The 21,604-nt window shown below is 43.0% G+C and overlaps 2 protein-coding genes across 2 annotated transcripts in view; both read right to left on the bottom strand.

Moving 5' to 3' along the window:
- Positions 1-3: 3 nt before the first annotated feature.
- Positions 4-11,166, bottom strand: GCSAM (germinal center associated signaling and motility). Its single transcript, XM_046002974.1, has 7 exons — positions 11,055-11,166; positions 9,631-9,782; positions 7,500-7,568; positions 5,240-5,284; positions 4,162-4,208; positions 2,164-2,192; positions 4-1,259 (listed from the first exon to the last, which is right to left on the bottom strand). Exons 2-7 carry the CDS (start codon positions 9,657-9,659, stop codon positions 1,026-1,028), a joined length of 453 nt encoding a protein of 150 aa, XP_045858930.1. The 5' UTR covers positions 9,660-9,782; positions 11,055-11,166; the 3' UTR covers positions 4-1,025.
- Positions 11,167-18,670: 7,504 nt separating this feature from the next.
- Positions 18,671-21,604, bottom strand: part of SLC9C1 (solute carrier family 9 member C1) — a 78,605-nt gene continuing 75,671 nt past the window's right edge. The window contains exons 27-28 of the mRNA XM_046003307.1: positions 21,130-21,217; positions 18,671-18,794 (exon numbers count right to left, since the gene is read on the bottom strand). Coding sequence (XP_045859263.1) covers positions 18,771-18,794; positions 21,130-21,217 — 112 coding nt within the window. The 3' untranslated portion in view covers positions 18,671-18,770. The remainder of the gene's footprint in view (positions 18,795-21,129; positions 21,218-21,604) is intronic.

Genomic DNA, 21,604 nt, shown 5'->3' with positions numbered 1-21,604 from the left:
CCCCATATTTTATACATGACATATTAGTTCATCCAGACATATACCATACAGTTGAGTAGAGCCTCTTCTAGGCAGTATGTTGGAAGAGTGCTGAATTGGAAGCCAGGAAATCAGGCTCTGAATAACATTGTCACTAACTTGCAATGTACATTGTGCTACTTCTCTCTGAGCAAAAAGGATAGTGGGATTAGAGGGTCTCCACAGGTCTTTCTACTCTACCATTCTCTAATGCTATGATTTTCTTGTTAAGATTTCTAGAGAGAAATACAAAGTTAAAAAATATAGATTAAAATTATAGTAAAAATTATATAAAAACCTAATGTAGAACTTACTGATTCTACTCACCTAACCAACAAAGTCACGAGGGTCAACGAGTCAAAGAACATGATGCAGAGGACATGACAAAGTGGCACAGGGTGAGATGAACACACAGGTGCCCACCTGGAAGGCTCAGAGTGAGGGGTTGGGCCTTCAAACATGGTGGAACCAGTGGACCCCCCTCTTGGCACACTTAGTACAATAGATAAAGCTTCCTGTGATTCTAGGAGACAATCATGTGGACATTTCATGGAAAAGGGTCTGCCTTTGTGATGCTCATAATTGTAGAGCACCAAGAACCCTCCCCACCCCCTCATACCCCTCCCCACATCCACCACTGAGCAAAGCGGCCCATTTCCAAAGTCATTTGGAATCAAAGATGGCCACTCTGTTCTCAAAGAGTGGTGTTCAGGATAGATGGTTGGTCCTTGGATGATGAATATTGAGCGGGATCTAAGAAGCCCTGTGGTTGGCAAATCAGATTCTGCAGAGACCCCTGTAGCAAAGGCTGTTGTGTGTGTGGAGTGGGGGTAAACCTGAAAGACTCTAGACCCTACACCTGCCTCAACCAGAGTCCTGCACCCCGGTTTTTATTTACTGCTATTAGACAAGTGCTGGTCCAACTATTTCATTAGAAATAGGAAACCTGAGCCTTCGAAGGTAGCAGAGGTAGATGTGGCTGTTGCAGGGCATGGAAGGAGATTCTACTAGGGAAGTTCATATTCATCTTCTGGGGAAGACAAATTGCTTGGAGAGGAATACACCCGGAGAAGTGCATATGAAGTCTCAGTTTCTCTCAAGTAATTCCTGGGTTTCTCGGTCTTAGGGAAAACATTCTCATAGCACCCCTCGGCAGAGATCCTTGATGGCTTTCTCCCAAGGACGCTGTGACTAATGAGGGTGTAGCAGAGATCCTCCGAGGAGCTCTGGTCAGCACTGTCCTGCTGGTCAAAGAAGAACCTGATCAAGTGTGGGCCTCGTGCCATTCCCTTTGTATGCTCCAGGCTCAACACAGACCCAACCCCGGCCAAAGTTTGTCTTCCATGACCATCTCTCCTCCACCCCCTGGCTGTTTTTCCTAAACGACTGCCCCTATCCCAAACTCTAGCCCAGGCATCCAAAGAGTTCATGCTGTCCAGAGTATTCAGCCTACCCAGACATGTCCTCTCTGGTCCATGTTCCTGAGTGACCCCTGACTATCCCAAGTCATACATATAATTTCCAAGTCTCAGGCCCTGAGGGCAGCCCATTCTTATATAAGAGAATAATCTGAGGCCACCTTAAGATGATTTCTTATGATATTTAACCACTTGTCCTAGAGATTTTGGCATTATTGAAAAAGGAAACCCTCAAGAGAAGCTCCCAGGCAATGGAATCTCAGAAGATAAAAAGCAAAGAAGCAAAGTACAAGAGGGAGAGTCTGGATCTGGAACTGGGACTTGGTTTTGAATCATGTCCCTGACTTCTTGTCAGCTGTCTGACTTGGGGGAGAATATCACTTAATCTTTCGGTTTTCTCATTTGTACTACAGGAGAAATAATAGTTCCAGTCTTACAGGGTTGCTATAACAGTGACATGAGCCACTACAGGCAAAGCTCCCAGCACACTGCCTAGCATCAATAAAAGACTCCATATATATTAGCGCCTTTCAGTAAGATGTACAACAGAGGTGGCTGATGCCACTGCCACCAGGCCCCATACAGGGCTCTGGGATAACAAGCACTGGCATCTAAAGTCCTTCTTCATATAGAGGTTTGAAGGGGTCTTGGAGCTCAACTTCTGCCATCTGGGGTATCTGCATTGCTACCGGCATCTCAGAAAAAGGCTCAGAGACATTTGCATTACCTGCATAGGAGCAGATGACATTCTTTTATCTGGAGAAAGAAAATACAATCAATTTCAGGTCACGGGGAGATTTGAGGAGAGAGGGTGGGGAGTGGTGGGGAGGGTTGGACTCTAGAATAGAAGCAGTCAGAGACCCAAACAGCAGCCGAGCAGGTTATCATGACCTGTGACACATCCCTGGGGAGTGACAGGACCATCTAAAGAAACAGCAGAGCTGTGCAGGCTGAGAGTCTGAGCGGAGGGAGACACATTTGGTGGGGCTTTGGAAGAGAAACCACACTTCCCTCCATCCCCTCACCCCTCCCTCCCTCTTGAAAAATTCATTGCACATCTGCCCTGTACCAGGCACTGTGGAGACAAAGAAAAATCAGAAGCAGTTCTTCTCCTCGAGGGGCTCACAGGCTAGCACAGGCAGTACACAAGGACTCCCGAGGATCCATAGTGCAAAAGAGGACAGTCGTGTCTACTGCAGGCAACAGGGGATGGTAGGAGGGCGGGCCAGTGCTCAGGAAAAGCTCAAGGGAACGAAATTCTTAAATTGAGCAATCCCATTCCTGAATTTGCTAGCAGAGACACACAAAAGCAGGCCAGTTTTTCAAAAGCCCGTTTATTTAAAAGCAGCGGGCTCTAGTCTCTCAGCAAAGACGCAAACGGACACACTCGCTAACCCCTCGCAAACACACCAACTCAATAAGCCAACATAAGCTTTCATGTGGAAGTCCTAGGATGCCCTCCCACACGGGAGGTGGGTGTGCCCCTGCAGGCCATCTGGTTTATTATATTACGGATTTACCTTCCCCAAGGACTGACATCCCAGATTCTCACATCTCCATAAATTCCCATGGCCATCTATGACTTCCCTGAGTATCACTATAAGGAACGTCTGTGAGATTTACCATTAGATGTCTTTCTTCCTTCTTCTCTTTCCTTCCTTCCTTCCTTCTTCTATCTCTTTTCTTTCTTTCTTTCTTTCTTTCTTTTTTTCTTTCTTTCTTTCTTTCTTTCTTTCTTTCTTTCTTTCTTTCTTTCTTTCTTTCAGAGATAGTACAAGCTGGAGAGAGAGGCGGGGGTGGGGAGAAGCAGACTCCCCACTGAGCAGCCGATGTGGGGCTCCATCCCAGGACTCTGGGATCCTGACCTGAGCTGAAGGCAGACACTTAACTGACTGAGCCAGCCAGGCACCCCTAGAGGTTTTGTTTCAACCATGTTTTGCTCTGATGGAGATTGGGGTTTCTTGGGATCCATGATTCCCGATTCCCGGAGGTGATGCTAAGGGTGGGAGGGCTGGATTATTCACTCACACACTTGACAGAGCTAGTTTGCAAGACTCAGAGTGAATGAATTAGGCTCTGCTCTTTGGACCCAGGAAGACAAAGGCAAAAGTCCATCCCTTTTCTTCTTTACAAACACAGTGGGCTGTCCTCGCCTATACTTCCTTTCTCTTTCTTAAATGTGTTGCTATTCAGCACCCTCTCCTTCTCCAAGTCCTTCCTAGCTGCAGTTCTCTTCTGTCTCCAGAGACCACTGCCTCACCCCCTAAGTGATCTCCCAGCATCCACTCTTGCCACACACGAGTCCAGCGAATTCTCTGTACAGCAACCGACGCGGCGTCTTTTCATGCAAAGGGCATCATACCGGCCCCTTGTTTAAAGGCCTTCAATACTTCTGCAGTTCTCAAGACAAAAACCCCAATCTTAATCTTGCCCACAAGAGCCTGCCCCTCCTCATTGCTCTCTGCGCCCCTCCACTTTCCAGTTATTCTTTCCAGTTCACTCCTCTGGCTCCCAGACGGGAGGGACATGGAGATCAGTAGCCAGTTCCTGCTTTGATGAGCTCACAGTCCCGTGGAGAGAGACACAAGCAACTGGACGAGTGACACAGATCCATGCGTAAGAATGACCTGGAAGGATGCCCAAGGAGCTTGAGAAGCCCAGAGAAGGGACAGTGTGGAAATGTAAGTCTGTCCAAAGTAGAAAAGATGAGAAAGCAATGACTTACTCTCCTCTGAGGAATCTGGCTTTGCTTTACAACTGCGTACTTTTTTCCTGAAAAAAGAAAAGGAAGGAAAATCGGTGGTTTCAATCTTCTGAAACTCTCCGAGAAAATGACACTAAACTCTAAAACCTTATCTTTAACTCTTCCATTTGTTGACGTTATACCTCCTTTAGCATCAAGGAAAACGAAGATGGGTAAAAGGAAATGTGAAAGATAAGACAGGTAGAAATCTCCACCTCTGTGTGTGTGTGTGTGTGTGTGTGTGTGTGTGTGTGTCTCCTCCCTTCTCCCTTTTCTGGGCTGAGGTGGAATTGATTTATACATGGAGAACTAATGGTGACTTCATTGGTAACTATTTGGGGGGATTTTTTTCTAACAAAATATCAATTTCTTTTATATCATGTGACATAAGGAGCCAAGGTTATTTCCAATTCCAACCTCAAGCCCCATCTCTGATCTCCAAGCAAGCAAGCAAGCAAGCAAGCAAACACATGGCCCATGTGAGCACAGGAGTAACTACTCTGTAGAGACGAGTTCTCCAGAAGAACACAGTCTAGATATAAAGGAAGCTCATTATCACCTCAGGAGACAATGACATGTGCGCCAAGCAGCATGACCATAGGTCTCGCTTGGCTTAGGGAGTCTAGTTAATGTCCTTACCAGTCACTCGGGACCCTGAACTATTTTTAGCATGTCTTTCACTCTCAACGCTTTCCCAGTGTGGTGGATGACTTGAATGATCACCCCGGCTGTGAGTTCTCTGTGCAAGGGACAGAAACGTGTGCTTCCATACATGGAGTTTGGCCCCTGCCCTGTGAGGAAGCTGTCCTTCTCTCCACTGGAGCCACTTTCATCCTTGCTTCTGAGGCTTTCCGGTTCAAGGACCACCATCAAGACTATTGTTCCTGTTTCTCACCAGGCTCGAATTATCACTTCCCTGACCGACTCTCAGATAAGCGTCTGGGGAGTCACAGGCTTCCCCTGTGGCCACAGACAGTGGGCAGTTACAGGTGATTTACAGTAAATACCACATTGAAACCACACTTAGGGAAATAACTCTTGAAAACAATTCTCCACTCACCATGGAAAGCAGAAACACCCTTGGGCAACATAGCAGTCCCAGCATCTGAAATAACCGAGAGAAAACACAAATCACCATGCTGGTTTCTACAGCTTGATTAGGGTGACTCCCTTCCTTTTGCCGCTTCTGTGAAAAACCTTTTTTCTCCCCACAACCCCAAAGATGGCATTTATTCCAGAGGACTTGGACACATCTATCATGCTACAATGACTCCTTCCTCCCAGGACATTAACTGCCCCTTAGGAAATGTGAAGACGTTGCCTATCAACTCCTAATGGGGGAAGGAACTTTCTGCTCTAGTGTGGGATGGAATTCATTTGTTCACATCCTACGCTAGAGCTTCATAAAGTTGGGGACCCTATAGACTTACCTTGTTCATCTCCGGCAAAGATCACCAGCTTGTGCCAGAGTGTCTGGTAAATCTATTTTCAATAAATGCTTGATAAGTGAACAAGTAGCCCAGGACAGAGCAACTCTAACTAACTCAGGTCATCATATCTGCCTCTTTGACCCAAGAGGCAGGTAAATTAACAGGACGTGGGCTCTCTTTTGCGGCAGGCAGAAGAGGTCCAGATCTTTCTGTGGTCAGGTATCCAAGCTGAGGTCTATCATGCCGGGCCTCTTTCTGAACTTGAGTCATAGTTGAATGTGAAAGCCCTCCATGTCCCTACAACACTATGTAAAAGCGTCTGTGAAAATACTACCCTGAAATATCCCTCCCAGTGAGCTTCCCAGGGAGTTCCCTTGCAAAGAGCTCTGAAGGAGAGGTCATGGGCCCTGGCATGGTGCAGTGTTCTGATAGCTACAGGAGCTCCCTGTACCCCCAGACTTTGAGGACTGAAAGGCATGGCTCCTCTTCGTGCTACTTTCAGCCATTGTTTCTATCTCCTGTTTCTGTGGCTAAAGAAACACAAGGAAACCACTGAACCTCATTAGTGCTAAGAAACTGGATTCTCTGAGGAGAGTCAGGCGATGAAAGCAGACAGCTGATTTTGAGTTACCGATTGGACCAGAATCTCTGGAAAACTTCAGCCACAGTTTCTTCGTCGTAAAATAAGGATGCTTACACGGCTTACCCACATGAAGTTGCAAGGGTCATGTAAAGTTAAATTCGGGCAAAAACTCTTTTTAAGCTGGTTATTTGTTCCATGCAATTTTTTGCCCTGTATTCTTGCATTTCAACTTGGATGTTTTGGTTTAGGGTGCATTCTGCGGGACACCAGATGCATCTCTGTGACAGCAATTCCAGGTTCTTATCTCTTAATGCAAAGCTTCCCTGGCCCTGTAGTCCACCAAGTCTCTCTCTTATTATAAGGTCCATGACCCCTCTGGCCTCTTTCATCATTTGCATTGTATGCATTCATACATGTCTAGGGATGTCCCCCAAATACATGATCCTTCGCTTGCCCTGAAGACATGTACCCTGTTGGGGGATCTCTGGGTCCCCAACTCCTGACACAAACTTTGACTTTTTGCTTTTTAATTTAATTGATATTCTTTCAAGAGCTTCTCCTGAAACCAGTGAAAAACAAAAATAAGGGGCGCCTGGGTGGCTCAGTGGGTTAAAGCCTCTGCCTTCGGCTCAGGTCATGATCCCAGGGTCCTGGGATCGAGCCCCACATCGGGCTCTCTGCTCCGCGGGGAGCCTGCTTCCCTTCCTCTCTCTCTGCCTGCCTCTCTGCCTACTTGTGATCTCTGTCAAATAAATAAATAAAATCTTTTAAAAAAAAGCACAAAAAACCAAAAATAATTCTATAGGCCACAGAACACCCAGATTTGCCACTCTTGGGAATTCTTGGACCCTAAGACCCTAGGGTCCAGTATAGTCTACTGATTCCCTGGCACTCAAAGGGACTAGTCAGAAAGGATTAATGGGGAAGTCTTGGTTTAACAGCATCAGGGTAATTGCAAGAGTCTCTCTCCACAAATCTTTCAATGATCGTGATGATGTGGGAGATGTGGTCACCTCAGAAATAGAAACATAGAGTTTAAAATGGAATGGTCAGGATGGAGCTGGAGTGCAAAGATACTTGAACTAAATGAACAGAGATAGCAGGAACTAGCAGTCTTATTTCTGGTTGCTGGGGGTTACATTAGGCTCTTAGCAAAATGACACCTCTCCTGTCCCAAGGTTCAAAGTGCTTTTGTCTTTTGTCTTGTCTTCACATTTACTGTAACTACAACTGCTGTTGGGCAAACCTGACAGACTATTCTCTTGATGGGCAAAGGCTGGGAGAAGGTTTGTTGGAATTGTTCTCACCTGGGTGTCCTCTCTCTGAAGCTTTGATTTTTCGGAGCACAGGGTATTTCTTGAGTGTTCTGCTGCCCCCTAAAACCCAACATAATCAGGAATGAGCTAAGTTCTTCCTTTCCGGGCTTCCTTCCTCAGTTCCCAATTTTCCCAACTTTTGTCATTTCTGCCATTTGTGTGTCACCTCAGCTTCCACCTGTTCCTCTCAGATCTGTTCACATCTTCTCTTTAATAAACATGGCAACCTTTTATCTGATGGTTCCTCTATTGCCATGGACAGCCCACCAACATTCTCCTACAACATCCACACACAACTCCACACACAAATAAGTCATTTGTTCCCACATGGCTGGGATTGCTCATGATGACCATGAGATTATCAGTGAATGGAGAGGCCTAGCCACTTGGTGTAGTCTTAAGGATGCACAGGGATGGGGAAGGGTACTGGCCTGTCTCGTGTAAGTCATTTTTCACAGCACTAAGACAGAGAACATGGGATAAGAGAAGAAAGGACTAGATGAAGAAAATAAATCTGTTCCTTGCAACCATTTTTCTCACTTGTGGGGATTTGAGAATATAGAGAAAAAGAAACTAAACATTAAATATTACTGGGGCACCTGGGTGGCTCAGTCGGTTGGGTGTCTGCCTTTGGCTCAGGTCATGTTCCCAGGTTTCCTGGGATCGAGCCCTGCATCAGGCTCCCTGCTCCGCTGGAAAGCCTGCTTCTCCCTCTCCCTCTTCCACTCCCCCTGCTTGTGTTCCCTCTCTTGCTGTGTCTCTCTCTAATAAATAAATAAAATCTTAAAAAAAATAAGGAAAATGTATCTAATGTTGTCAACAGTTATAACTGTGATTTGCCATTTTATTTATACTTTATGTATTTTTCAATGTTTCTACAACTAACATGTACTGATGTCCTAATCCTTCACCCCCACACCAAAATTCTAAAAAAGAAAAAAAAACCCTACAAATGTCATAAAAATCATGACTTTCTCAGTCACGTTATACCTGTATTTTGTTTGATTCTTCTTTTCAAGACAGTGATTTCTGCACATTTCCAACCATTCATCAAGCTCTTTTTTGAGTGCCTACTCTTTGTCAGAAATAATGCCAGGAAACAGGAATTCAAAGATGACTAAGAAACAGTCTCTACATTTAATGAAGTCACACATAGATATGAGAGTAAGGATTTATAAGCTGATGACATGCCCTAGCTGCAGATGGCTCAAGGCCTGTGAGGAACCAGGGAGGAGTTTCAGAAAACAGTGGGTTTCAGGGAGGGGCAGGACATATCCCATGGGCTCACCAAGCCTCCTTTTGGCAGGTGGCATTTCGAGTGCTGTGTCTTTGCTCCCAGTGGCAGGAACTGAGCCTTGGTATGCTGAATGTAAGCCTTAAAAATCCTCCCCTCTCCCTGTCCCATTGAGTTCATTCTCTCTAGACCAGCTCAGCAGGTATTCTCTTGTTTTGGATGGTACTAATTTTTACAATGACTGCTTTGATGTTAATGAAGATGATGGTCCCCAAAATAATAGCTTGTTATTACTGAACCTTACTATAAGGCACTGTGCTAGCATCACACACACTAGAAACTGCCAAGATAGGTATTGTATTAGCGTTTCCTCTTAAAATTTGGAAACTGAGTTCTAGAAAAAGTCAAATTCTTGACTGATTTTAATGAACTTTGCTTATTTGCAGGGAATGTATACAGGAAGATGCCTCACTGTGGGCAGAAGCTTGTTATTTATTTTGAACTAAAATAGTAATTAAAAGAGTAGTGATGTCTTTCAGCTTCCTGCAGGCATTAGGAATTCAGGAGACCTCCAGGCACGCAGCCCCAGGGCCCCGCCAGCCCTCTTAAAGTGTTCCATTTCTGAAGTCATAGTTTACTGGATTGACCTCCCTTGAGAAAGTCCTTCTGCCTTTTAGGAGTTCTCCACCAGCTGCTGGCTCACTCTGATTCTGGGGAGAAGGCCAGTTCTATAAGGATTTGAACTTAGTGTATGACCATCAGTAGGAACTTAATTTTTTTCCGTTCTTTACCCAGTTCCCTCCCCTCACCCAAGGACTTCTTTTTCTCTTTCTGGCTGCATTGCTCTGTCCCATCTCCCCTGCCTTCCTCTGGAGAGTCTGGACTCACCTGTTTTCCCTCAGCAGAGCGTTCCCCATTCTCTCCGTTCTCCTGGGTGACTTCCCCTCAGCCAGCCTGGTGCTCTAATGCGGTCAGCTCTTGACTTACCTCGTGTTGCTCTGGCCACCGGTACTGAGAGCTGAAAGAAGAAGAGTACCTCCCTGCAGCAGAAGGAGGACCCCAGGGGGAGGAGAGTCAGAGGTGCCCGCAAGCACTCACGCGTGCTCAACTTCCTAAAATGTCAGAGCCCGTAAAGAGGAGCAAATGTTGCCACCCTGAGATATGCCTCTTTGGCATATTGATTATTTTACGTTGGTTACTTTAAAGAAACTTCAGATATAAAACAAGGTCTGAAAATCAAGTAGAAATTACCTTACTTTAAGAGAATTTTTCATTGACAAGGGAACTCTCCACGTGTAAGAGTATCAGAAAGAGGGAGCTCTAAGTCTCCAGAAAACGTTGTAAACAGAACGTTGGCCTAACAGCATGACCCTTGTTTACTCTGCTTTTTCCTCCAGCAACAGACCCTCCATCCCCACCATCTTCTTTCATCTTACTGAAGATCATATTTAAGGTGATGGCTTCAGCCCTTTGGGGGAGTTGCTCTGTTTCCCTGAGTCTCCCCATTACACCGAGGAGGTATACATGTTATTAAGCTTTTGTTTTTCTCCTGTTAATGTGTTTCATGTCAACTTAATTTTTAGGTCAGCCAGAACAGAGAAAAAAATTTCCTTCCTAACTTCTGAGGGAACCAGGCTACTGGCCTTACTACCCAGAAGCAGCTGGTCAAGGAGAGTATTGAGCTTCTGGGGAAGCCCCATCTGCAATTACAGGCAAGCCATGGGAGTTTTTCACTTCGGATTCCTAAATTTATTAAACCACTTTCTAGTCTTGGAAAAGTTCGGAGGGGGAATTTTCTTTTAAAAAAAGAAAAGATTCAAACAAGTTAAGTCAACCCAATGACCAATAGAAATTATCAACAAAACATATAACTGATAAAAAGATTTAATCCAGAACATATAAAGAATTCTCAAAACTCAGTAAGAAAACAAACAGCCAATAACAGAATGGCCAAAATATTCGAACATACATTTCACCAGAAAAAATATACAGATGGCAAATACACACATAAAAACATGCTCAATACCATAGTCATTAGGAAACATAAATCAAACCACAATGCAGCACTTTCACTCTTTTGCTAAAAAACAGATCAATCAAGTAAATTTGAAGAGTGGCTTTATAAGCGATTCGTGAATTGGACAGCATCCCATCTCGCAAGTAGAGAAACGCTCTGAGCAATGTAGGAAATGGAAGGTTTTTGTAGGAGGGTGGGGCAGGAACGTTATTAGCAAAAGAAAAGGAAGAATTGTCCCAGGCAAGGTCACTTCCCCTTAGAGGGACAGGACAGGGGATCTTATTAGTTGGATTACCTCTTCTTCTTTTTGAAAATGGAGAGGACCCATGAGATCCCGGATGTTGACGAGAAAATTCCCGACTCACCAGTTTTTTTAGTATATGTGCTGCTGAAGCGAGCACCCTGACTCACCAGTTAAGACTTACATTTCTGGAGGAGACTGAAACTGCAGTTAGTTGGGTCTTAAGTCCCCACTTGGTGACTTAGCCTAAAAAACCATTGTGGGTCTGTGGCTTTCTTATTTACACCTATTAGAACGGCCAACATTGAAAACAACAGAAAAACTGAAGATACCAAGTGCTGGTGAGGAACGCAGAGCTTGCTGCACGCACTGCTGATGGGAATCCAAAGTGGTTTAGCACCTTTGAAATACAACATGGTAGTTTCTCATAAAGGTAACCAAAGCCTCATCATACAAGCTGGCAGTCCCACTCCTAGGCATTAACCCAAATGAAATAAAACCTAAGATCTCTAGGAACTTGCATGCAACAGCAGCTTTATTCAGAATCACTCCTCAAACCCTGGAAGTAACCCACATGATTTTCAAGGGCTGAATGGCTAGACAAACTGTGTCGCATCCCTACAAGACTGACCGATAATAAAAAGGAATGGACTACAGATCTATGCAACAACCCAGATGAATCTCAAGTGGGTCACACTAGGGAAAAAAGCCAAACTTAAAGGCTACCTTTTACGACATTCAACACAAGGCAAAATGGTAAGGACAGAAAATAATCAGCAGTGGCCAGGAGTGAGGGGCGGGGGAGGGATTGACCTTCAAGGGGCAGGAGGGAATTTTTCTGTTCTTTTGTGTCTTGTGGTTATGGCAACAGGACTGCAAGCTTGTCTCACAACCTGAATAGCTGTATACCAAAAAGGGTGCATTTTACTGTATGTAAATTATGTCTCAGTGGGGGGGAAAAAGTTAAAAAAACAAAGAAATGAACTTGGGGACAGGAACCATGGATTTTTGGTATTATCCTTTTATTTGATGGCCAGTTCCAGTTTGGTCACTCATTTGTTTCTTCATTTCTTTAACAAGTCTATGTTGAGCACCTACTGTATGCTAGGCATTGCGGGTTCAACGTGGAGCAAAGCAGATCCACACTTGTCCTCATGGAGCTCCTTGAAATGAGATAAAACCAAATGCAAACTGATTTCTTGCTTGTCCTTGAGTAGTGCAGAGGCCACACTTGCCAAAGTCAGGAGCAGCATGGGAGGGTACAAGTTCTGTGGCCGCCCTTGAATAGCTGTTCCCCAGGCTTGGAGCATTTCCAGCAGGGCTTTACTACCAATGGGCAGAGAGATCACAGTCCCTGGGGAGGTGAGAACACATTCTGACGTGAGGAGGAACTGTAAAGGAAGGGGAGCAGTGCTAATCTAGGGGCACTGGATGCTCAAGGCAAAATACGTGAGTATTTCTAACATTTTGGGACTCTAAATGCAAATACAAATTAAAAGATAAGAAGTTTTAATTTCTCTGCTGAAAATGAGGGCGGAGGCCTTCTCCCCTCTCTTTTATTCAAGAAAACCTGTAAGTTCTTTCTGTCTTTGAAAGGCAAGGAAATCTTCGTAAAGGTTGAATCAGCAACCCAGGAATGTTTCCTCCAGGATCTGGGAGCTATCTCTTGGAAATGTAACCATCAGTTAAGAGAGTGCCCGATCTCCCAGTCCCCCCACCTCCACCTTGGGGAATAGCTGCAGAAATCGCAAGCCTACTTCCAGCTAAAAAGAGGAAATGTTCTCTTTTACAAACAATCAGCAAATACGTTACCAGATGCGTTTAGGATGAATTAAGTGTGGCAAGTGGGACAGTCAAATCTTATTTGAGGACTAGTCACTGTTTGTCTTGAGAGAATGTATACAGTGAGTTGTATCTGCTTGGTTATATAAAAAAGCAAGATTCCTTTGTCTTTACAGTCTCCATACTGAACCACTTGTGGCTTACTGCACATTCTGGTTCAATGCTTATTGAATAATAAAACTGTTTCCTTTTTATTCTACTTTTGTGGAAAGATTTTTCTGGGATGGCCGGAGATTTTGTTTTTTATTATATTTCTCCAATGTTACCTCCAATGTTACCTCCAATGTTATAAAATAAAAATGTTTTTATTATATTTCTCCAATGTTACCAATCCATTGACCTCTGTTCAATGTTTTCATTAATCCTTTAGGTAATTAACTCTAGGAAAAATAGGGTGGAAGATTTTCTTACCTGCGGAATACCTTAAGTTCAGGAAACCCTTTCCTCAGCCAATTAGGTGCAGCAGTGAAGTAAGAAAGAAAATTCTTAACAAAGCAGATATTTAAAATTAGGGGTGTCCACTGAATACAGGTCTAAGAGATCCAGGGCTGCACTAATCTGTTTCTCCCATTCTCCTCTGACAAAACCACTTTCTTTTCCAGGCTGGCCAACTACAGTACATTTTAGGGGATGTCTCCAAGTTATCCAAAGCCTTCTTCTCTGTGCGTCAGAAATCTGTGGTAACAGCCAATGGTCTGCCATTTTGCATATGAAGAAAGTAGTTGTGTGTGTGTGTTAGAGAGAGAGGGAGAGAGAGAAAATGAATTAGTCTTGACAAATTGTTATAACTAACCTTTCTCTTTCCCATTACCTTCAGGAAAAATTGGGGGGAAAAATTCAATCTAAAAGTCCCTCTCCTCAATGGCTTCTGTACCTTTCACACAGCCTATGGGTCAGCAGAAGGTAACCATAATTTCTTTGCATCATGGGGAAAACAAAATGGTCAAGGACATTTAGCCAGTGAGTAGGACTATTGCTGACTCCTCATCAATATGAATTAAGATATTCCAGATTCTGGGTGGAATAGTTTGTGCAAACCGTCTGGACACCGCCCCATGGGTGGCTTAATTAGTTCCAATGTTGAGCAAAGCCAAAGGGTCAATGCCACAGGGGTGAGGGTTTGAAATCAATTTACCACTGCTGGGGATAGATTACTCCTTAACCTTCAAATGTCACCTTTCCTCAGGCCACTAGATGGAGAAGCTGAGCTGAGCGAAGTGTTAGCTCCCCATCATGAAAATTTCCTATGATTGTGTGAGGTAGCTGGGAAGAGCAGGAATGGATAACACAGACGTTTCTTGCTGTGCAAACGACTCTGGACTCAATAATCTACCTTCACTTCACAAATGGAAGTAGAGCAGCACACATCCCCACAAAAAGAAGCCAAAATATCAAATCTTGGAATCAGACCATCATTTTTATCCTCCTCAGTGCTGACCCCAGTGCCTAACACATGAGAAACTGTAGGAATTGAAGTGGAAATAGAAGCCTGGATCTTTGTAAACAGATGATGGAGAAATCTGTGGAAGGTTGAGTTGAAATCTTCAAATTTACTTTCGTTTTGGCATTACTGCCGAGAATTCATGACCAATGTAAAGACTGTTTTGCTGTATCTCAAGATCATAAGCTAATATCAAAATAACTACTTATGGAGAGCTTCCTATATAATCCATGCACCGTTTAAATGTTTTAGATATAATTTCTCATTTATTTATGCAAGAATTCTATGGGATAAATACTATTTCCTCTATTTTAGAGATGAGGACACCCAGGCTCATACAAAACAAGTGACTTGCTCAAGGACACGCCATAATAAGCAAGAGAGCTAGAATCTGAGTTTAAAAAGAATGTGGACCTTTTCTGTCTATTCATTGCCCTATTCAATAAATACTTGTGGAAAGATGAACTTAGCTTTGAACTCTGGTCTGTTATCACTCCAGTGTGTCTGGAAAGACTGAAACATACTTGCATGTTTAGAGTGCTTCCCAATTCTGTTTTTTTGTTTTGTTTTGTTTTGTTTGTTTTTTGAGAAAGAGAGAGCGAGCGAGTGAGCGAGAGAGCGAGTGCAGGAGCAGGGAAGAGGAAGGCAGAGAAGCAAACGCCCCACTGAGTAAAGAGCCCGATATGGGGCTTGATCCCAGGACCCTGGCATTATGACTTGAGCTGAAGGCAGACACTTAATGGACTGAGCCACCTCACGTCCTGTGCAACACCTAGCTGACTTCAGCTGCTAAGGCAGGTTAGAGGCCTTTCAAATAAGTGATTCTCTGAGCTTCTTCAGTCTCAAAGAATTGGATGGGCTAGATCTGGCTCCAGCTTACTCCTTTGTAGACTCTTGTGGCTAGTAAAGGGAACTGGGAGGGATATTTATGTGAAAGGAAAATCCTCATGGATCATTTTGTGGTAGGAAAAAAACTGGTTAATTTTTAAGCGTTCTTGTACAGTCATGAAACAAATAGCTTAGTTAGGATTTCCCTATTCCGCTTCCTTCCTGGAGGTCTTACGGAGAGGGTGAAGACTTCATGGCGTGGTATTATTGAGATGCCTTATTGAGGATAATTTTCCAACTGTTTACTTTGCAAGCAGAGTATGAACTGATTAGGACTGCTGGCTAATATCAGGGAGTCAGTTATGTGTTTGAAACTGTGGCTATTCATTGCTGATATTCCCCATTAATTTGTTATGAAACAAATTATTTGTTTTGAAACAGGAGGTAGAGCAGAGTTTCAGTCCCTCCTTAAGTGAACTTTTGGGCTGGGATTTTGCTTTCTGGTGGAGGGATTTTCGCATATAGCTCTGCTGACTTTCCAGGAACCATAATAACACAGGGAGTTATTTCTAATGGTAAGAGCACTCTTTGGCAACAAAATGGAGCTTTGTTCAGCTCACTGAGAGGGCTCTTACGAATCTAATGGCAGGTGAAGCATATAGCACTCCTCCTCACACTTTGAGCCATGAATGACCCTTGGGAAGAATGTTCCTTCATTTGCAGTGTTTCTGGTGTTTACATTAGTAAAACTAATGTAGAACCTAGATGATTAAGTTAAGTATTCAGGGCAACAATACAAACTGGGTTTAAGCACCATAAAAGTTAAAAGCTAAATTAAAAAGAAATCTGAGAATCAAAGGACCAAGGAAACCGTTTTATCTAAAAATTTTAAAAGCAGATGTTCTGGGCTCTCTAAGCAAATAAGTGGGGAGTCAAATGGAAGTGAGCTCTAAGCTCTCTCCTCAGGTCAATGTCCGTGAATTACATTCTATCAGACGAGAGAAGAGTCCTGGGCACACAACCACCCAGCTCCTGCTGATGGGGGTGGGTGGGTATATACCATGCCTGGTGCTGGGATTATTTCTTTTCTCAGTACTTTGTTCAGGGTTCTTTCCCCCACTTGAAAATGATTACACTCCAGAACACAAACCTGGCCAGACACTGATCATGGCCAGTATTTGTGGAGTCTATCCCCTTCTCCGATGCTTTAGATTTCCAAAATAAAGCCTAGGGACTTTATTTCACAAATTACACTGAATGTGCTCAGAGGATTTGAGTCCCAATGTCATTTCATTTAGATGTGACTTTGGGTAATTTATCTCAATTCCCTAAGTGTCACTATTTCCTCTGTAAAATGAGGCAGTGATAGCACCCACTTCCTAAAGTTCCTGTGATGATTGCCTGGGCTAATGAGGGCAAAACACTCAGAAGAGAGTCTGGTGCCTACCAAACTTGCTGTCAATGACAAGCTATTGGTGGAGAGGCCTTTCCCCACCTGGTGTCTTGTTTGGGGTTGAGGGCCTTACTCTCCCTTACCCCAGTGCTCCTGGCTTGTCCACCTCATTCATTCTGCCGAGGTGGAGTGGCTTATCAGGTTGATGAATTTGGAAGCAGAATCTGGACAGTCTTTGTTCAGCCCTTTGTTCCTGATTTCTTGAGAGAGTGAATCTGACTTTACAAATCTTGCATTGTCTGTTGTTCTCAGCTATGCGGTAAGCTTAATGATAAATGCCTACAATGGTCACTACATTGGGTGATCAGTACATCCAGTTCTGTGGGTCAGAAGGCAACCATGTTCTTTATGTCAGTTCAGTACTAATAAAGGCGTGTGCGTGAGTGTGTGTGTGTTGGGCGTGGGGTTTAATCTCTAACTGCCTCAAACATTTATTTTAATTTTCATTCGGTTCGGCCCTCAGGAGAAAAAGGGTACTCATTAATGGGGTTCCCTCAAACACTGAAATAGCCGCTAGTCAATTATCATTGGAATAAAAAACTGGTTGAGTTTGGTTTTGGAGAGAGGTGATAGTAGTTTGATTTGACTTTCCCAATATAAACAAACCAAACTGTCTTCTCTGCAAGGACCTTTTGTGAAAGGAAGCTCTTCACCTGGCTTCTGAAAATATGCTTACAACAGTTATACAGGATAAGATTTAGTATTCAGATTTCTAACCTCCGGATGGAAGTGTGTACCTGAAGACAGATATTTAAATTTTTATTAATTCTTCAGATATTTATTTAGGACTTACCATACTAGAGAGATGTATGGTTAATAGCTAGTCACAGGCTTGTTTCCAAATCTCTGCTCTGCCTATTACCAGTGGTGAGATATTTGGCAAATTACTCACACTCTTTGAGTTTACACATTTATAAATTGGAAATAATAGTACCTGCCTTATATGCTTGTTGTGAAGATTAAGTAAGTCTGTAAGTACACAGCGTTTGTCAGACACCTATCATATAGAAAGCATGCAGTAACTCTTAACTGGTTCTGACTGTTTTTTTTTTTTTAAAGATTTATCTATTTATTTGAGAGAGAGAAGGAGAGGGAGAGAGAGAGAGAGAGAGCAGGAAGAGGGGCAGAGGGAGAGAGAGGGGAGAGAGAAAAATCTCAAGCAGGCTCCCTGCTGAGCCCTGAGTCCAGTGTAGGTCTCAATCCCATAACCACGAGATCATGACCTGAGCTGAAATCAAGAGTTGGATGCTTGGGGCACCTGGGTGGCTCAGTTGGTGAAGGGTCTGCCCTGTTCAGTTGGGAGTCTGCCTCTCCCTCCTGCCCCCACTCACCATGCTCTCTTTCTCTCTCTGCGTGCACTGTCTCTAATAAATAAATAAAATCTTAAAAAAAAAAAAAAAAGAGTTGTATGCTTAACCAACTGAGCCACCCAGGTGCCCCTGGTTAAGACCATTTTTTAAAATGATGTGCCAGGGTCACTTGTGTGGCTCAGCGGATTGAGCATCTGACCTTTGATTTCAGTTCAGGTCATGATCTCAGGGTTGTGAAATCAAGCACCATGTTGGACTTCATGCTGAGTGTGGAGCCTGCTTGGGGTTCTCTCTCTCCCCCTGCCCCAGCTTACTCTCTCTTTTTCACTCTCTCTCTCTCTCTCCCTAAAAAGAAAAATGATATGCCAGGCATTGGACTTATGGTTGTAATGGGATAGCGACTAAAATGGACACTGAGTTACATTGTTTAAGTGTAAATTAGTTTCCATTCTTTACTGTTTTATTCACTAAGTGCTTCCAAGATGAATGAAGTACAATGAAGGACAAAAATCAATATTTGGTTTAAGATCAACATTTAAACTACATTTTAATAGTGTTTTATTTTTCATAAAGTGAATCAAACCATTTTTGCTCTAAGAGCAGTATGCAAACTATCTTAGGTGGCCTAAGCTTATTTTCTGGCTCTAAAATGAAAACTTACTCTTTGATTTTCTGAGATGTTTCAGATATTTAACATAAAAGATATTTTTGATCAAGAAAATGTTCCAAAAAATATATTTTAGATGGAATGGTTGCAATGTCCAAACATCTGTCCTTGTAGCACCAGGATCAACCATACAGGGTCCGGCTTGAGGTTGTTCCCTTCGGATGCAGGTGAATGTGTTTCAGAAACAGGAGGTGTCCCCTGACAGCAGATCCCATATGGGCATCAGTCTTCAAAACAGTGTTTTCAACCATTCCTAACAGAAGTAGGGAGGGGAAAAACAAAACAAAACAAAACAAATGCAGAAGAACTTTGGAATCTTTCAACATTGACTTACAACCTCGAACAGGATGCACTAGAGGGTCAGTTTAATTCCACAGGAAATACCTCCTGGTCATTATTGCTGAGGACAAGGAAGGATGTCGAGTGGGTGAGTGTGAATCAGTCATTTTGCCCAAAGTAGTGGTGGCGTGATTTAAACTGGAGGTCAGAGTCTGAGAGCTCCTGGGGCCTGCTGAATGGGACAGGGGTAGTTTAGGGACTAGAGGAGAAGTATGTTCCACTGTGGGAAACACCAAGAAGGTCTCAGCTCTGGTAGCTACCTCTCCTTTTCACCACACAGGGATTGCTGAGTGTAAAGAGGGGCAGAAAGGAACAGGCAACTTCCAGAGTATTTCTATTTGAATAATGCTTAAGAGTTTTACAATCTTTTTTTTTTTTTTTTATTACAAGAGCAATAACACCATGGAAAATATGGTAAGAGGTGAACACACCTGTCCCTACTTTTACCTTTGTAACATCTGGTTGAATCATTTGGGTTTATCTTTTCTGGCCTCTCTCTCTCTCTTTTTTTTAAAAGATTTCATTTATTTATTTGAGAGAGAGGGGAGAGCACAAGCAGGGGGAGGGGTCGAGGGAGAGGGAGAAGCAGACTCCTTGCTGAACAGAGAGACTGATGTGGGGCTCAATCTGATCCCAGGACTGAGCCAAAGGCAGATGTTTAACTGACTGAGCCACCCAGGCGCCCCGACCTCTTTTCATGTTAAGAAAGTTGTATGTATGGGTTTGCATTCATTTTTATATTTTACATTGGACTATACAACCAATCTTTTTAATGGTTGTGGATTTCCTCTAAAGGATGGTCTGTTGTGAAATTATATACTTTCTTACTATTGGACACTTGGACTCTTTTTTTTTTTTTGCTACCTTTTTTATTATTAACATTTAATGTATTATTTGTTTCAGGGGTACAGGTCTGTGATTCATCGGTCTTACACAATTCACAGCACTCACCATAGCACATACCTGGACTCTTTTTAATGTTTTGCCATTAGAAATGGTGGTGCACTGGACAGTTTGTTCATATGTCCACTTTATTACTTTGGATTACTCTTTTCGGGTTGATTCTCAGAAGCAAATTCATGGAATCAAAGTATACGAACATTTTTATAACTTTTACTTCAAATTCCTTTTACTCAACTACCAGCAAAATATAAGAAAACAAAGTATCATGCTATTTTCATCTATTTGAAAGGAAATAGATCTTAGCATGGAGTAAATATTGTTAATTTTAAAAAGTCAGTGTTAATACTTCGTTGTTGTTTAACTTGGCACTTCTTATCTTCTTCCTATCCTGGGTATTGTCTTTCTCCTGAACTGGCTGTTTTTAAATTTGCCTATTGGAGTCATAGTGTTTTCCTTATCATTTTGTATACGTCTTTATCCCCACATGAAGATATTAATCGTATTACAAGTCATTCCTAAAATACTTTTTCGTAGTGTATTGTTACCCTTTGGCTCTATTTTTAAGTTTGACTTTGTCATAGGAAGTGGCATGCAAGAGTTAACATTTTTTAAATGGAGACACAAAGATTTATCAGAAGGTCATTTTTAAACCCAGAGATATGCTTTATGTAACAGTCATATAAAGTGTGCACCTCCCCCCACCCCATGCACTTCCCCATTAATGCTACATTTTGAGCAACCAAAGGTAGACTGGTCTACTCATTGTTTCCAAAAGTCTTGGTCTCTTGTGTCCCCTACTCCAAACATCCTCTTCCCTTTTCCACAAAGACTTTGTTTATGTTCACCAGCAGTTGTTTCTGTTTTGAATTCCTTTAGTTTCAGTTGGCATTATCTACAGTGTCTCTCAAATGGCTATTGGACTGCCTTCTGATCTGTTTTGCCTCCTTGACTAAAACAGAAGCTCTTGAAAATTGAAGTCATCACTTTACCACCTGTTTATATCTTTGTTACTTGTTTATATCTTCCACAGTGCAGAGCAGCCTCAAAAATGCCCATGCTGTACATGGGATTAAGTAGCAGAATAAAGAGAGGAAGCCAGGAGTCTATTTCAGAAATCTCGATAAAGGAATCTTATTTTAGAGTTAATTTTCCAAATTAGAATTCAGAGATAGTGTCATTAGAAGAATCAACGGGTTAGTGGAAGTGATTATATAGCAAATAATGGCTAGTGGAAAGAGGTATAATTCACACTGTCACACGAAAGGGGACCTGAACTTTTGGCTTCAGCCTGTATCTCCAGGAACAGGTGTGATCCAGATCATGTTGAGGAAAATGAGGCAACTTACCAGATTTTCACTGAGTCTCATTCTAGGTGTCCGGATAGATGTCCACTTCCTCCTTAATACTATCAAGGAATCCCGTAGGCTGTTGAATCTAGAAGTTGAGACAGCAGATAAGAGTCAGATTCTAAGACTATTATAATGGGTTAGAGTTATAAAGCAGGGCTGGTGTCAAATCTGGTCTATGGAGCAAGGGACTGAGGATGAGGACATCTACAGCAGCAGCACTGTTTTTATTCCCATCCTGGGGACCAAAACACATTGTAAAGAGCTGATAGGTGTGGCAACAGGCCCTTTTGCTATGTGAAGGTAAAACTACAGTTCTGGGGTGTTGGTGGAAGGAGGGATTGGGGGAGCATGAAGGGAGCTGGCCCGGAAACACAGCCAGGATTTAACATCAAGAAGAAAAAGCATTTGCTAAATAACACAATTTGACAGTTACCATTATAAGGCTCAGTAGCTGACGTTTCTACCATTTAAC

This window comes from Meles meles, chromosome 4 (genome assembly GCF_922984935.1).
Source record: "Meles meles chromosome 4, mMelMel3.1 paternal haplotype, whole genome shotgun sequence".
NCBI classification, from domain to species: domain Eukaryota; kingdom Metazoa; phylum Chordata; class Mammalia; order Carnivora; family Mustelidae; genus Meles; species Meles meles.
This window is presented reverse-complemented; position numbering and strand designations above follow the sequence as displayed.

Excerpts from the sequence above, each read along its gene's own strand:
- GCSAM (XM_046002974.1), bottom strand. The coding sequence starts at position 9,659 with ATGGGGAACGCTCTGCTGAGGGAAAACAG. Across the intron at positions 4,209-5,239 it reads GGGTGTTTCTGCTTTCCATG|GAAAAAAGTACGCAGTTGTA; the intron begins GTGAGTGGAGAA and ends TTCTTTTTTCAG. Across the intron at positions 2,193-4,161 it reads GCCAGATTCCTCAGAGGAGA|ATAAAAGAATGTCATCTGCT; the intron begins GTAAGTCATTGC and ends TTCTTTCTCCAG.